At 42.5% G+C, this 16,981-nt stretch overlaps 1 protein-coding gene across 2 annotated transcripts in view; it reads left to right on the plus strand.

Annotated features, from left to right (window-relative positions):
- The window catches only part of IHO1 (interactor of HORMAD1 1), a 60,866-nt gene extending 50,741 nt beyond the window's left edge, over nucleotides 1–10,125 (plus strand). For both annotated transcript variants that reach the window (XM_074288766.1, XM_074288757.1), the window contains 2 exons: nucleotides 7,738–7,841; nucleotides 8,407–10,125. In XM_074288766.1, the coding sequence (XP_074144867.1) occupies nucleotides 7,738–7,841; nucleotides 8,407–9,624 (1,322 nt within the window). In that variant the 3' untranslated portion in view covers nucleotides 9,625–10,125. The remainder of the gene's footprint in view (nucleotides 1–7,737; nucleotides 7,842–8,406) is intronic.
- The last annotated feature ends 6,856 nt before the right edge of the window (nucleotides 10,126–16,981 follow it).

The raw sequence follows: 16,981 nt of genomic DNA on the forward strand, positions 1-16,981 counted from the left end.
TTCACTTTTCCTTTCATTGCAGAAGTGGAGGACTTTGCATGTAAAACACCTCATAAAGTGTCAGACTTGGTTGACTGTTGTTTAGTGATACTCTTTTTAAAAATCCTTTGTTCTTAGAAATGAAGGGGATCATTCATCCTTGCACAATGTGAGAATGAAGCCATTATGGGTTTTTGTTTGTTTTGCTGAGGCAATTGGAGTTAAGTGATTTGCCCACAGTCACACAGCTAGGAAGTGTTAAGTGTCTGAGGCCAGGTTTAAATTCAGGTCTCCTGACTCTATCCCCTGTGCCATCTAGTACCCCTATGAAGCAATGTTATAATGAAAATTGCCCAAGGGATTTAAGCCATCCTGTCTAAGAATAAACTGAGAGAGGAAGAGCCTGTCCAGATTTTTATTTTAGTTTTAGAAATATGTTTTATTGATGTCTTTTATGTCTGAGTCATATTTATTTCAACTATTTTAATTTCTTAAGATTAAATACTTCCTTGTGACAAAGAAAACAAATCCAAAAAAGAATATTTGATAAAATATATCTGATAGTGATGAGGAAACCCCAAAACTATTAAAAAAAAGAAAACCTCCTTGGACTCTGCCTCAGGTAGGGGACTCCACCCTAAACACAAACTGTTTCATCCTTATCTGGCTCAGTCCTGAAACCCATTGAATTCAATTCAAATTCTAACCCTGACTGAAACCCAGCCTGAGCCAACGCCAACCTGGGACTCCACCCACAAGTCCCTTCAGCTTGCAGCCAAAGCCTCCTATTATAAAAGAGTCAAGCTGAAGTCCTCTCTGCAGAGATTCCAAACATGGCAGCCTTACGTCTGCCATGTCAAAAGATTTCTGCCCACTGGAACCACCCTGGCTCTGGTGTCTTTCTCTCTTTACCTAACACCTTTTAACCTTACTTCCAAACCCCATAATAAGCCTCTTTTATCAATGTAGGTTTTCGGGCCTGTAAATTCTTTTACAGGGGACTCTCATGCCGCCACTAGAACTCATTTAACTCTGTATCTTTGCACCAAATCCAAAGGAGTTGCAGGGGAACTCCTTTGACTCCCTGTACCCCGAACTTGCCACGAGACCTCAATTAAACCTAATTTCATTTAGGCACCCCTTATCTAGTTCTCATCAATAGTGCATGCAATATTCTGGCCTACTAATCTTTTGTGAATCTACTTTGAGAGGGGAAGTACATTTCATTTTCTGTTCTTAGGGACATTCATTGATTTTTCAGTTACTTAGAGTTCAAATTCCTTTTAGTTAATCTTTCATTTACATTGTTATAGTGATCATGTATATTATTTTCTGGATTCTGCCTAATTCATTCTGTATCACTTCAAATAAAAAGCCCTGTTTGATATTCAAAGACCTTTATAAGCCTGTGTCCCACAACCATTTCCTTAATATTTTTCAATTTTCTTACCTCCTCCCTTCCCCACTCCCCATCTCTGATGATCCATCAAAACTGGCCTTGCTGTTCCTCAAAGAAAATAGTCCATTTTCTGATGACTCTGGATATCACTGGCTGTTCCTCATGCCTCAAATGCTCTCCCTCCATTTCTTCCTCTTGGTTTCCTGGCTTCAGATCCCAGCTAAAATTCTACCTTATATAGGAAGTCTTTCCAGGTCTCTCTTAATTCTAGTGCTTTCCCTGTGTTAATTACTTCCTATTTATCATGTATATATATTTTTTGTGCATAGCTGTTTGTTGTCTCTCCCATTAGACTTTGATTTCCTTAAGAGATGGGATTATCTTTTGCTTTTTTTTATATCCCCAACTCTTAGCACAGTATTTGGCCCACTTAATAAATGCGTATAGGCTATGTAAATCTTTTCATGTTTATTTACATTCCTCATATTCATTTCATAATCCACAGTAATGTCCCATTATATAAACATACATGCCATAGTTATTTTTGACCATTCCCTAAATAATGAGGATTCTATTTTTTCTAGTTCTTTGCTAGCACAAAGAGTGATGCTATGAAAATTTTGTTATACATTGGACTTTGTTTCTATCTGTAACTTTCAACAGTGTCTCCATGATTATTTAGTAATATTTTATTTTTTCCCAATTACATGTAAAGACAATTTTTAACATTTCTTTTTTACATTGTTGTGGAATTATAAATTGATCCAGCCATTCTGGAGAGCAATTTGGAACTCTGACCAAAGAGGGTCTGTATCCCAAAGAGATCATAAAAAAGGGAAAAGGATCAACATGTGCAAAAAGGTTTGTACCAGCTCTTTTTGTAATGACAAGGAATTGAAAACTGAGGGGATGCCCATCAATTAATTGGAGAATGGCTGAATAAGTTGTGGTAAAGGAATGTGATGGAATGTTATTGTTCTGTAAGAAATGACCAGCAGGATGATTTCAGAGAGGTCTGGAGAGACTTACATGAACTGATGCTAAATGAAGTGAGTAGAACCAGGAGAATATTGTATACAGCAATAGCAAAAATATACAATGATCAATTCTGATGGACATGGTTCTTTTCAACAGTGAGGTGATTCAGTCCAGTTCCAATGGAATAGAGAGGGCCATCTGCATCCAGAGAGAGAGAGACTGTGGGATTGAGTGTGGATCTCAACATAATATTTTCACTTTTTTGTTATTTATTTGCTTTTTGTTTTCTATCTCTTTTTTTTTCCTTTTTGATCTGATTTTTCTTGTGCAACATGATAATTGTGAGGATATGTATAGAAGAATTGCACATGTTTAACATATATTGGATTGCTTGTCATCTGGGGGAAGGAGTAAGGAGAAGGGAAAAAATTTGGAGCAAAGAGTTTTGCAAGGGTGAATGTTGAAAACTATGCATGTATTTTGAAAATGAAAAGCTTTAATAAAAAAAATTAAAAAACAAAAAAAATTATATTTAAAAATTTTGCCTTTCAAATTCTCTTCCTCTCTCCTCTCTTACCCTTCCCTGACACAGTAAGCAATTTTATATATTATGCATGTACAATCATACAAAATACATTTTCATATTAATCATGTTGTAAAAGAAGATATGATCCCCCCAAAATCCATTAAAATGGTGAAAAGCAGTATTCTTTAATCTGCGTTTAGACTCCATCAATTCTTTCTCTGGAGGTAGATAGCAATTTTTTTTTTTTTTTTTTTTTTTTTTTTTGGTCACGAATCCTTTGAAATTGTCTTGGGCCATTGTATTGCTGAGAAGAGTTGAGATGTTCACAGTTTATGATCATATAGTTTTGCATTTACTAGGTACAATGTTATCCTGGTTTTGGTTACTTCTCTTTGTATCAGTTTGTATAAGACTTTCCAGGCTTTTTCTGAAATCATCCTGCTTGTCTTTCCTATAGTACAGTAGTATTCCATTACATTCATATACCACAACTTGTTCAGTCATTCCTCAATTGATAGGTGTCATCTCAATTTCCAATTCTTTGCCACCACAGAAAAAGAGCTGCTATAAATATTTTTGTATAAATAGGTTCTTTTCTCTTTTTTATGGTCTCTTTGGGATATAGACTTAGTAGTGATATCAGTGGGCGTAATTCTAAATAATTCTCTAGAATGGTGGCAGCAAGATTGCCTGATAAGCAAAGGAATTTGTATTTCATCCACTTGACAATGGGTAGTGATGGGGTCAGTTCTATGCCTTAGAAAATTCACTTTGGCTTTAATATGAAGAACATTTTGGAGAAGAAGGAGATTAGAAACAGGGAGGCCATTTAGGAGGCTATATTAGAGTAATCCAGGCAAGAGGTGATGAAGGCCAGAATTAGTTATGGTGACTTTGAGTAGAGAAAAAGGAGGAAATGGGGATGTTGTGAAAATAAAATTGACAGTGCTTTCTGACTGATTGAATTGAAAGGGTGAAGGAGAGGGAAGACTCCCATGCTTCAAACCTTTGTAAAAACAATGAATAAATAAATATTGGTGAGGGGTGGGGAGAACTAATCAGTTTCATTTTGGGTTTATCCAACAGCCAGGAAGAGAGTTAAAACTAATGGTTGGCAATGAAGGAGTAGAATATGAGTGAGAAGTTAGAATAGATATTATTGATTAGGCATCCCATGCATAGAGATGATTCTTTGAACCCAAGAGAACTGATGAGATCAAGTATAGAGAATAGAGCCCAGGGCAGACCCCAGAAGAAGGAATAAGAAGGGAAACAAGCCTTCCTTAAGCATCCCCTGTGTACCAGGCGCTTTAGAAATATTATCCCATTTAATCCTGAGAACAATTCTGGGAAGTAGGTACTATTATTATCATCCCATTTTACAATTTAGGAAACTGAGGCTGATAGAAGTTAAGTGCCGCAGCAGGGTCACAGAATCATTAAGTGTCTCAGTGCAATTTGAACTCAGGTCTTCCTAGTTGCAGGCCTGGTGCTCTAGTCTAACCTACTGTACTATCTGGCTACCTGCTGGAGAATATTCATGCAGAGAAGCCAGGGGATAGATGATTATCCGACAAAGGAGAAGACTGAGGAGGAATGTTTAGGCAGGTAGGGAGAGATCTGGGAGGGAGAATAGGGGGAAGCAGGGAGGTGGCAAGAGCTTGGGGACAGGGGCCAGAAGGGCACCCAGCAGTGGAGGTCCCTGGTAACCATGTAGAGTGCAGGGTCAGCCATGTAGGGGGAGTGTAGAAGTACAGGAGAAGAAAAGAATTGAGGGCAGAGAGAGTGTAAATGGCTTTTTCCACGAGTTTAGCCATCAGAGGAAGGAGAGGTAGAGGACAAACATTTGAGGGAGACCCTGAAGTCAGAGGAAGGAGCCCAAATCTCACTTTTACCTGGGGGGAGCCAGGAGGCACAGTAGATAGAGCCCTGGGCCTGAAGTCAGGAAAATCTGAGTCCAGATCTGCCCTCAGATCCTATAGCTGTATGACCCTAGGCAAGTCACTTTACCCTGTTTGCTTCAGTTCCTCCTTTGTAATAAACTGGAGAAGGAAATGGCAAATCACTCCAGAAAACCCCAAGTGACTGAACAACAATAAAAAATCATGATCTCTCTGGTCTTCCCTTTCTTTACTGTAAAATGAAGGGGTTGGATTAGATGTGTTTGGAGGGTCCCTTCCAGTTCTCATTCTAGGATCACACAGAATCCCTTCTGATCCTGTGCCATGGGCCTGAGGAAGAGTTGGCTGGGATCTCTAACAGGACTCTATTAAATTCACAAATAGGACCAATTTAATACTCCCCCCAAGATACTGAAAAACGGGGTGCCCCCAACATGGGCAGTCATCATGGTTGGCGTTCAAGGGGCTGGTGTCTGGGGGCCTCAGGCCCCCAGCCTCTGCTTGAATCTTTGCAGAACTAATCTCTAGGATCTCTTCTGACTCTGACAGGTCTATGGATCAGATCAATGAAAATAAAGTATGAAGGAGAATAACGGTCCCCTGCCTGCCTCAGGGGCCGCCTCAGTCCTTTGCTGCCTTCCTCCACTTTTATTGCCTAAAGAAGTGACTTCCCTGAGCTTTGGTTTGCTGCTCTGTAAAATGAGAGGGCTGCGCTAAATGAAATGGGCTCTCAGATCTCTTAGGGCTCTCAGATGCTGTTATTCCCAGCCCAGAGAGGGACCTGTGAGGGGCGGCGAAGGGGGGCTGCCTGGCAGCTGGTGGAGAGTGGGAGAACAGGCACTTAGTGCAAATTGTAGGTTAGGCTGCTCCCAGCTCCCCTGGGGCCCCAATGACGGCAGAGGAGACAAAGGGCCTTGTCTTAGAATGGGGGGTTTGGATGACTGTTCTCAGCTAGAATGGGTGGCCGCCACACAACTTGAGTGTCCCTGAATCAGACTCCACGGGCTTTAATGATACTCAGCCAATGACAGCCTTGTTTCATCCATTCGAAAGCTCTGTTCAGGTGCAGCATTTGAGATTTTGTGCAGGTTTAGCATTTAACCCAATTCTGAAGCTAATCTGACTGAGGCAGCTGCACACCTCATTTTAAAAGCAGTGACCCAGCCCATTAGCAGCCTGCACAATTAGTCCCTGAGCCACAGGCCAGCCGTTCTCCTTCTCTCCTGGGAGGGGGGAGGGAGAGAAGGGAAGATTAAAGCAGAGTCTCACTCTCTCTATGCTGACTTTCTTTCTTTTTTTTTTTTTTTTTTACTTTGAAAGAAAGCCTTGAGTAGGATGAGAGAAAGAAGAATTGGATTTGGGATTTAGCATCATAGCATTTAGAGCCAGAAGCTTATTAGCAACTGTCTAGTCCAACCTCCTCATTTTACAGATGAGGAGTATAAAGTCCAGGAAGAAGAATGTGGCCAGGAGAGCCACAATTCTCACTTAGATTCTCTGACTTCAAATCTAGTGGGATTTTTCATCCACTCCATGCTGCCATATTTCAATTTCTATATTAGGGTTTTGTACCTTTTGTCTAAACTTGGTTCTGCCGTGCATGGCTTAAGTTACCAGTCTTCAATATCCCCTATATATATATACACACACATATATATATATATATTCTCTACTTGCAAATGGGGGGGTTCTAACACTAAAACTAATAAAAAATATAAACATTTATTTATTTATTAGAAATTTATTTATTTACTTACTTGGTGATGGAATTTTCTTTGCTTCAGAAGCAGACAGATAAATAAATCCAAGCTTGTGTCTGGGTCGAGGGGAAATGGCCAGAAGTCTGCTATTGGGTTTGCAGGGCCCTGTCCTCACCTCCTATATCCAAGCACACACCAGGACTAAGAATGTTATTGTCCCATACAGTCGGGTGTAGAGAAGCTTGGTGGATGGGCCCTGTCGCTTTGCTAGGAGGGACATGACTGGTGTTCTCACTCTTCCCTGCAATGTGGCCCAAGGGATCTTCTCTCTGCTGTATTCAGGAACACAGGCTCTCTGAGGAGGAAGGAAAAGTCATACTTCAGAAGACTGAGAGACTCCTGCAGGAGATGAGTGCTGACCCTTCCTTTGTTCCTAAAGCCTCCCTCCTGGAAGGCAGCCTCATATAGCTGACGCTTGCCATTGTGCTTAAAACTTTCCAAAATGCTTCTTTACATGAATCATCTCATCCGATCTTCCCAATGACTCTCTGAAATAAGGACTATAGATATTATCCCCATTTTACAGATAAAAAGTTGTGGCTCAGATTAAATAGCTTGCCCTTGATCACACAGAAATTAGCAGAAGTCTTATTTCTGGAGCCCATAAAATGCTCCAGATTCGGAGTCAGAATGATAATAAACATTTGTTAAATGCCCATCATGTTTAGAAAACTGTGCTCAGACACCGGGGAAAGAGGAAACAAGGTCCTTGACCTCATGAAGCTGATAGTCTAGCTAGGGCAGTGAGACAGAAATGCTTATCTCTCTACTACACACTCATACAATATAGAATGAGAATTTGAGTTGGCCTATAAAGGACAGGTAGAAATTCTGGTGACAAAAATGAGTAGGGGACAGATATTCTAGGCATAGGGAACACCATGAGCAAAGGTAGAGAAGTATGGGAATTCTGTGGGTAGGAAGTTCTGGATTCAAATGTTATTGCTGCCACATCCAAATGACCTTGGCCACTCCACTTCTGGAGTTGTTTGTTTGTTTTTTTCCCCTTCTTCATAAACTGAGGAGCTTGAACTGAGTTTTTGTTTTTGTTTTTGTTTTAGCTTTTCTAACTTTAAATTCTATACTTTTGGTGCTATGTCAAAATAGGATACCCTATGGAAGAAGCCATGTTGAGCTATGAACCAAAGTTAATCCCCACAGCAGATAAGGATGTTAATTAAATTCTTTTTTTAGTGCAAGATAGTATCCAAGCCCGTTGTGACTTAATATTAGAAGCTCTTCAAGAGAAAAGCAGAATGGAGCAGAGAGTCCTAGAGATGGAGAAGCAATTTGAAATTGTAAGTAGGGATCTCAGTCCCCTTTCTCTGTGTGTCATTGGGCTTTTCACAAGTCCTCTGGGCTCCTGTCTGTCACTGTGAGAAATGTTAGCTGAAGAACATGACTGGAAAGGTACCTTCAGGTCCATCTAACTAAAATTGCCTGCTAGATCCACAGCTGAAGATGAGCAGTAACACAGGCCCTGCCCTTAAGGAGTTAGTTCTTGAACTAACAAATCCCTTTGAACTGATGTAACCCAAGGGTTTACTTCTTCTTTTTTTTTTTTTTTAAACTAATGTTGCTGGAAGTGTCCTGTAATGTGATGAGATTGAGGGATACTCTTTCTTGGGCTCAGATGGAACTATCAGGGCACTGCTTTCCTGAAGAAATGTTGTCTATTTCCCTCTAAATCTCTTTAGAATCAGGTATTTATGTATATCAGCTCACAGGGATTAAATGCTTATATTTAAAGTTTTCTTTCATATTGTTGAATGCTTCTTTTTTGTTGCTCCCTGTTTGTCTACATGTCTATCATGTTTTTGATGCTCGTTGACTAATGGTTTTCCTCTGACTGCTTTTCCCCAGAGAGAAAAGGAATTTTTAGATTTGAAATCCACTCTGAAGCATCTTGAAGTCCTAGCAGCCGAACAGAACAGACAGCAGCAGAAGCTATGCGACCAATTAGAAAAACTCAATTTGCCTAATGTTTTAGCTGAAATGTATTCACTTGTTTCAAAAGCTCAGTCACCCTTCCGTGTGAAAGATGAAGATTCCCAGATCTTTCCAGCTCTACACCAGGCCTCAAGACTCACCAGGAAAGGGAAATCAATTTCAGAATATTCAGATAAAGGTGAAACCATCCTGCTTCCTCCCCTGGACCAGCCATCATCATCATGCCAACGTGAAAAATGGAGTGCCAAGAAGCAAGAAGCTGGGAGGAGAAATCAGAGGCACTATAGAAACACTGCGACTTTTTGGCTTAACCAGAGAGGTCTGAGTGTCCAGGATGAAGCTGTGCAGACTGATTTAGAGCCTCAGGCCCCTGATAAGAAGTTGCTTGATTACTGTGACTCCAGTGGCTACTCCAGTAGCTGCAAAAGAGACTTGATGATTGAAGAAACATCTCAGTCTTCATCAGTGACTATGAAGGACTTGATCATTAAGACCAGGCCCACCTATATTGCACAAGAGTGTCAGCCAGAAGCTCTCTTTTGTAGTAATACACATGATCAAAATAAAGAGCTTGAACAGAAAGACAAGGTGATAGACTTAAGAAAAAGAATAAAAAGGAAAAAGCCCAGGAAATTTCAAAGAAGAACATCTATAAGGAGGAAGAGTTCAGGCCTTTCAAGAGTTACCTCTGCTTTCAGCCCAAGAGTAGAGGATCCCCAGTTTGCAAATTCTGGACAAGAAGATATATTTCTGGGTCAAGTGGAGGACTCCAGGCAACCCTTGCCTCTGCTACATCCCTACAAAACTCTGAAGCCTGTAGAGAAAGGAAGAGCAAGGGCAGATAGCCCTGCCAAAGCAGCAAACAAATTCTTCTGTGATTCCTCTTCTCCCTTTCTAAACAGCTCCGAGGGAGACAAGCAAATGAGGTGGTTTAGCGACCTCAATTCTAACAATTTGAGCAGCCCTCATGCAAGGGAAGATGAGAAAAGTACATTTTACACCATTGCTTTTGACAGCAGTGATGATGAGGAGCTCTTCTTCAGAGCTCCTGACCACCATTCCTCACTGACTGTTTCTACAGAGGTGCCTGTGAACAATCACTCTCTTTTTCCAGCTGGGAGAGTGAAATGAAATGCATTATTCTGAGTTTGTCTTGTGGTTCGGAAAAGACTGGGATACATGTGCCCAAATGAAATGTACTTGGGAACCCTCACTAAAGAATTTGGCCTCTTTGTTCTCCAGAATGGAGTTTGCAAGATTGGCCAGAACTTGGCGATGTTCCTTAAAACTTTCTTAGAAACACAACCATATTAACTAAAACCTGTGAAGACTTGATGATAACTTGGTTTACACATCACTGTTTTCAGTATGAATTCAATTTTATTATTGAAGATTTAATTAGTATGAAATGACCTTAGCCAGAGGAATAACTCATACATGGAATTATATGTTTCCAGTGTTTTACTTAAAAATGACTTAAATCCTTTTGAGGTTTTCGCTTGCAATTTTAGTTTTTCCCTATTTCTTCCTATTTGTAGTTTATGTTGCTCCATTGTAGTTTGCTTTGTCAGTAGACATGCTGTTGAGCCTCCAAACATACTGAATACTGTTGTGAGGCACAGTAAAATTAATTGTATCTAAAGCATGGAATTAAAAAGCTTTTGACAAAAATATTGACTACTTAAGTGCTATAGTTTTATTGTTTATATCCCAGAGCTATCTGTGTTTACGTGGACTTCATTGTCTTCAAACGTTCACACGTAATTCTGATTTTAAATCTTTTCTTCTCATTTTCACAGAGACCTTAGAGACCTTGAAAAATAGAATTATCCTGTGATGTGTTAAGTATTGACTTCAGTTGTTTTCTCTGGGAAAGTCTTCTGACTTCTCCGAGGGAGACCTAAAAAGGGATCAGTACCTTGGTTTTCTAGGCTTTGGACAAAATTGCATTCTGTCCTCTTTTTTTCCCCTGTCCTTTTCCCCTCATGATTCTGCCAACATGGAGAATTACTGCTCAGAGACTCTTAGTCTCAGTTCATATCATAAGGCTTTCAGACTGGAGCTTTGTATTATTGGAAATCTTCTATTATCCCAGCCTGGTATTAGTCTTTTGAGAAGTTTAAAACCCAGTCATTTTAAATTCATTTAAGAAATGTTTATGAAGCGTCTGCTCTGTACAGTGCACTATATTAAGGCCTGTAGGAGATAGAAAGGTTGGGTAAGACTCAACTCTTGTTCTTATTGGGCTCACAGAAATTCTTGCTTTACATTGGCACTTCATTTTTTTTTAATACTTAGGTTAGTGTGTGTGTGTGTGTGTGTGTGTGTGTGTGTGTAGGCTACCTGATGGGGCTCCAAGCATTACACTACTGATCTGAGTGACTAATTCTGGAGTACCATTGCATGTGCTTGAAAGAAACCATGACTCCTGGCCTTTCCTTTTATTATTTCAGCTTGAGTTTCTCTATAAGTAGCCGTAGTAACCAATAAATCTCTTTCTCATGGCTTAGCCCTCACCCCATAGAAATTTGAATCTCTTTCTCAGAAAGTCTTTACATGATTTTAAAGGATTCCTTGCTTGATGTAGATATGAGTACGTTTTAATAAAGCAAAAGTGAAACAAATAGAGCATTGAATCAGAAATCTAGAGCTATGAGATTTCATCCAGCAGCATATAGAGTTTCCCAGGACTCCTCCTATAGTGAAAATAAAATGATCAGTGTTAGCTTTAAAACTTAAAGCTGTGGGGTGTACAAATATAAATGAACTCCAAAATTTTCCCCACTCAGACTTCTGTGCTTGGTGCCTCCCAGGTGCACCCAAATGCTTTTTTAAGGAAGAATTCTCCAAGAATTCACTTTTAAGGTCTCCTGGGAAAGGAAAAAATCATCTCACTTCTCCTAAGCTGCTAAGCAATAAGGCAGGCAAAAGCTCTTCAGTCCACTTCTACGACAGCTCATCACCAGCTCAGGGGCCATCTCTGGCCCCACCTTCTCTTACAGTTCTCTGGAATATTTCTTTCTTTTAAAAAAAAAAAAGTTTATTTAATATTTGTCCCAGTTACATTTAAAATAATTTTTTTACATTTGTTTTATAAACTTTTGAGTTCTAGATTCTCTCCCTTATTCCCACCCCCAGCTTCCATTAAGAAACCATATGTGAAATTATGTGAAATATTTCTATCAGTCACATTGTGAAAGAAAACATAGATCTCCCACCTTAATAAAAAAAATAAGAAAAATAAAGTTTAAAAAAAAAGAGAGAAAGAATACTTCAATCTGTATTCAGATACAATCAGGTCCTTCTCTGAGTATGGATAGGATTTTTCATTCTAGGTCTTTCAGAGTAATGGTAGATCATTATACTGCTGAGATGAGCAAAGTCATTTACAGCTGGTCATCCAGAGCATTGCTATTACTTTGTATGCAGGACATTTCACTTTGCTTGAATTCATGGAGGACTTTCCTCTCTGGAATATTTCTTTGTGTGTCTGGGTAGGGCTCCCCCATCAAGTTGAGAAAAAAAATACTGACCTACTCCCTTATCCCCAGCTGAGCTGCCCTCCCAGCTTTTCTGTCTGTCCTGTAAAGCACAAGGACACATTTTTGTCACATATCCCCCTTTAAAGCAGGACATGAGATGAACTTTAGGTAACTGCTTTTATATTAAATGACAAATCACTTTGGCATTGCATCCTGCTTTTCTCTAACCCAGAGGGGAAAATTCAAAGGACCAAAAAACCATGACCATATGGAGCTTAGTGCATCAGAAGCCCTGAATGAAATCAGGGGAAAGATCAGTCCCAGTGGGTATGGGGGTGATTTCATGAAGGGGATTGGCAGTTCAATTGGACTTCAAAGGATGGGTAAGAAAGAATTCAGGAGATTCAGAGGGAAAGGCAAGCTACTCCAGGGGTTCGGAGCAGTGTCTGCCAAGGCACAGAGAAGTGAGAGCATCAGGAATACATCCCAGGGGCAGGAAACCATCCAGTCTTGTGGAGCACACTGTGTGCTGGGTAACAATAGTATTGGAGGAGGATGAAAAAGGAGAAGGATGACATCATTCCAACAATCCTGAACATCAATCAGAAAGGTTTGAACTTAAGGGGCAAATGCTTGGACTGAGGAGTGACCTCTGTTCAGGCAGCATTATAAAGATTATCAATCATTTTAAAGAAATAATTGCATTAATTTAAAATAAGGGATCCTATTGAGAAAAAGCCATTAACCTGAATAACATTCAAGTGCCAAAAGAGAACACCTTACTCTCCTTTGTTCATGGAAAATCCAACCCCTCTACTTCATGAATATTTCATTCTGTTGTAATGAAGTCCAAAAGATTAATATTGTGTTCCGTGCATTTGAATATTTTTTTTTGGTAGAGTGAGAGATAAGTCTCTCCTAATGATGTTGGGTTAATTAAAATTATGCAGTTTGTTTCTGATAATAACAAGACAACCACAATGGGTTGTTTTTGTTTGTAATGCTACAGGATCAGATTCTGTTCTCATGCTAAATGTAAAAGGTTCATTTTCAGAAACTGTAGCATTTTCTGTCAAAAGAAAAAAGGAAACAAAATGTAAACAAAACGAAAAGGGGGTTATCAGGTAGATTGACTTTTTAATTGTTTATGAAGTAGATAAGACAACCTAGAATTACATTTTCTTCAGTGTACAGTTCTTGGGAAAGATTTTGAATGACGCCATGAGTAATGTAATTTGTTCTAGGAAATCATCTGCAGTAAGAGTTGTTCACAGGCACACGTCCAGAAATCAGACACTTATTGTCTCTGCTCACCGATTATCACGCAATTTGAGACTTATCAGGCTTGGGTAGATTTTTTTTTGTTGTTGTGTTTTTTACAGCTGCTCATTGCTTTCTAATTATTTGTGTACGTCCTTGCGATAGCCCGGCGGTAGTTGTTCTTTCAGACACCCATTTTGCATTTATTTTCCATAATTTCTTTTGATGGCTACTGGGAAGCACAGAGCTAATATTACCACACGGGCCACGGGCAGAGGGGCTACGAGAGTGGGTTAAAAATGGTTCCCTCGTGTCAAGGAAATCGGAACCACATTATCCGAAAGCTTAAGTGACTCGTCCACGCAGGTAGATAAGCAGCAGTTACTAGAGGACCACAGGTGTTGTTTAAAAAAAAAAAAAAAAAAGTTAGCTGACGAGACAGCTAGGTGGCGCAGTCTGATAGAGCACTGGAGTCAGGAGGACCTGAATTCAAATTCATCCTCTGACGCGCAGGAGCTGTGTGACCCTGTGCAAGTCACTTAACCCAATCATTCCACCCCGCCCCCACCCCCAAAATAAGGATTAAAAAGTAGCTGGCTAGAAATAATTTTCGATGAGGGTCGGCGTTCAAAATCTTTCGGGCAGTTCGTTATTTCTTCAGTTGGGTCAGGGCAGCCATCTTTCTGATAGTTCAAGGCATCGAAAAGAACATTAAACATCCTTCCAGAGACTCGCGCCTTCCCTCACTCGGGGCCTCGACTTCCTGCGGGGCCGCCGAGGACTAGTCTGTGGGGGAGGGGTGGGGCGGAGTGACTTCCGAGCTCTAAACTCTGCGGGAAAGGGACTCCTTTTCTGCTCGCGCTTGGATACACTGAGAAGTGAGTTTAATAACTAAGACTTGTTGGTTTGTTTTTTCCCTTCGTAAAGATTTTAATAAAAAGTAAAAGGCCCCGTAGTCCCTCCCCTCGCCCCCACTTCACACTCAAGTAATTGCCCTCAGTCCTTTTCTACTTGGGAGGACTAAAAGGCGCTCCTCGGCCGCCTCCCCCCCCCCCCAGCCGGCTGGGACCCCGCAGCCTTGCTCTGCCCCAGAGCCCCAGCACAGGATTACGCCCTAAAACGGAGCAGGGCCGGTGCCCGACCTCCACCGCCCCTGAGGCCTCCGGCCCGATCGCGTCTCGGGCTCCCGGAGGCGCAGAGCTCCCCAAAGGGCCGCGGGCCTGCTCCCTCCACGCCGAGGGGCCGCCTCCCGACCTGTGGCCTCTCCGGGTGACGCTTCCTCGCCATCTCCGTCTCCCGCCATCTGTTGCCCTTGTTTGACACCTCCCCCCTCCTGCGCACACACACTTTCCCTTTTAAAGGCCGAACGTGCAACTGCCCATCAAAACGGGTCGGGAACGGGGCGGATCCGGCTTCGCCCCGGAGCTACGGGATCTCGCGCCTTGTTCCGGAAAGGAGAGGAGAGAAGGGAAGGGAGGGTGGACGGAGAAAGGGCTCCCGAGCACACGGGGGTCCAAACAAGACTAGGGTTTCTCTCTCCCATCACGGAGCGAAGTGGCCGTGGCAACGGACGCTAAGCACAGCTCGCGCGCTCTCTCGCTCTGCTTCTTTAACGTGGGCGGCAAGTACTCAGCGGTCCCACCTGAGGGCTGCCGATTCTGGGGGCAGCTGTGTCCAAGAATGTACTTCTAATAAGGCTCGCTCTAACTCTGCATCCCCGTGTTCGGGTTCTGGGGGCGGGGGAGGTACTCCGGACAGACGGCTTCACAGCCCAGGCAGGAAAGCAAATTAACAGTATTTAATTTCACCCTGTTAGCACACAAGTGTGGTCTGCCCTTTCTGGGAGGACCATGACGTCAGGGAGGCGATGCTGTGACAGGGCGGGAGGGCCCGGCACGGGCACTGCCCCCCTTCTCCCTCCGGAGCCGTCTGGGTCCAAGGCCCAGGCATAGGTCCGCATGACTGCAGACGGCCCAGGATGCGGTGGGAGACCTGGGCCTTTTTTCCGTTGGCACGCAAGGAAAATCACAAATAGAAGCATCCTTTGCCCCTCAGAAATTAATAGCCATCTCTCCCCAATGCAGTGGAGAAGTCTCCCCTGTCATCCCCCGCAGAGGAAGCCGCCTTCCGGGCCCCGGACGCTCAGCTCGGAGCTGTGAGGGGCCCCGCCCCGCTCCTCCCTAGATAAAGAGCTGCCTCCACCCCGTCCCTCCCTGAGGCCTCCGGACTCGGCCTTCCGCAGCCTTCCGTGGGCTCCCCTCCCTCCTGGATTACTGCAGGAGTTTTCTCCCCCTCTGATCGCTGTCCTTCCCACCAAGGCTCCGGCTTCCTTGCAATGGCCACCTCAGGGAGTATTATTGCCCAGTAAAGTCCAAGCCAAGCTTATTGTACTTTAGAGCTGTGTGCCCGGCGCCATCCGCCAGTTTGGTCTTTGATCCGTCTCCTTCACGCTTAGGAGCAGGTGTGCCCAAAATGGCCCTTGAGCAGCTGCTGGGAAACCATTCTTCCCCCCTCTCCGCAGAAGGTCGGAAGCCTTTCTCTCAGCTGGATCAGGGCCCAGAGGGAGCTGCCTTTTACTGTCTCAGGAGGCACACTGCCCATCCCTCACATCCTGGATAAACACACACAAATCTTTCCACTGGGCCTCTGGACTTCCGTTCCCAGTGCTCACCCCCTGGAAGCAGCTCCTGCTGGGCAAATGCGTTTAAACCTTATATAAAACTCCAAAAAAGCATCAGAGTACTGCTGTCCTTCCCTTCCCCCCCCCCCAAGTGGCCCTGGCCCTCCAGTCAGACGTCAGTCAGGGAGAAGTTACCCTCAGGAGAGGAGGAGACTCACTGAAGTAGAGACTGAGGTGGCTCTGAAGTGCAATGGCTGCTGCTTCTTTACAGAGGTTTAGGGTGCTCTCAGGTACCAACTGATCCCAAGGTGGTTACCAGGCTGGTACTATCCAGTATGTCGACCTATACTTGACTCCTTGTTTTCTCGGTGGATTAGCCTCTGATTCAGGGATATTGCATTTAATTCTTTTCTAGAAGCTTAGGGCTTCTCCCTTCCTGGAGGCAGGCACCTCTCAGATATACTTCTGAGTCCCAGCAAGTCCCGTACACACCGAAATATTCATAGTTACGCTTTCGTAGCAACAAAGGATTGAAAAAAAGTAGATCGTCCATTGATTAGAAAATGGATAAACAAATTGTGGTTCATAAACGTAATGAAATAGTACTATATGACAAAAAATCATGGATATTACACGTTTAGAGGAACATGGGAAGATAGCTATGAACCGATAAGAGAGAAGTAAAAGTCAGGAAAATTATGTGCCCAACGCCTCCAGTGATAGAAATGGACAGAACAACAACAATAAGTAGCCTGAGTATGACTGAGCTTAGACCTAAGATGTAAGAAAATGGGGCTCCCTTCCTTCTTTGCAGACATGGAGGATGGCGGGTCTAGAACCTTCCATATGCTCTCAGACTCCATTGCTGTGTGGTTTGGCTTTGCTCTGCTTTTTTCTTCTTCTTAGTTACAAAGGATAACTCTCTGGGTGGGGCAGGAGAGAGTAGTATTGGAAAATAAAATGATGTAAACCAAAAGATATTTTAAAAAATGATACTTTTAACTGAGGTACAACGGAAAGAGGATGAGATCTTTTTCCTACCATTGTTCCCATCCTTCTGGCTTTAGTCTGAGTCACAGTCAGGCAGGAAAATCGGTATATAGTAGGTGCTGGGGGAGGGGGTTCT

The sequence above is a fragment of the Sminthopsis crassicaudata genome, chromosome 1 (genome assembly GCF_048593235.1).
Source record: "Sminthopsis crassicaudata isolate SCR6 chromosome 1, ASM4859323v1, whole genome shotgun sequence".
NCBI classification, from domain to species: domain Eukaryota; kingdom Metazoa; phylum Chordata; class Mammalia; order Dasyuromorphia; family Dasyuridae; genus Sminthopsis; species Sminthopsis crassicaudata.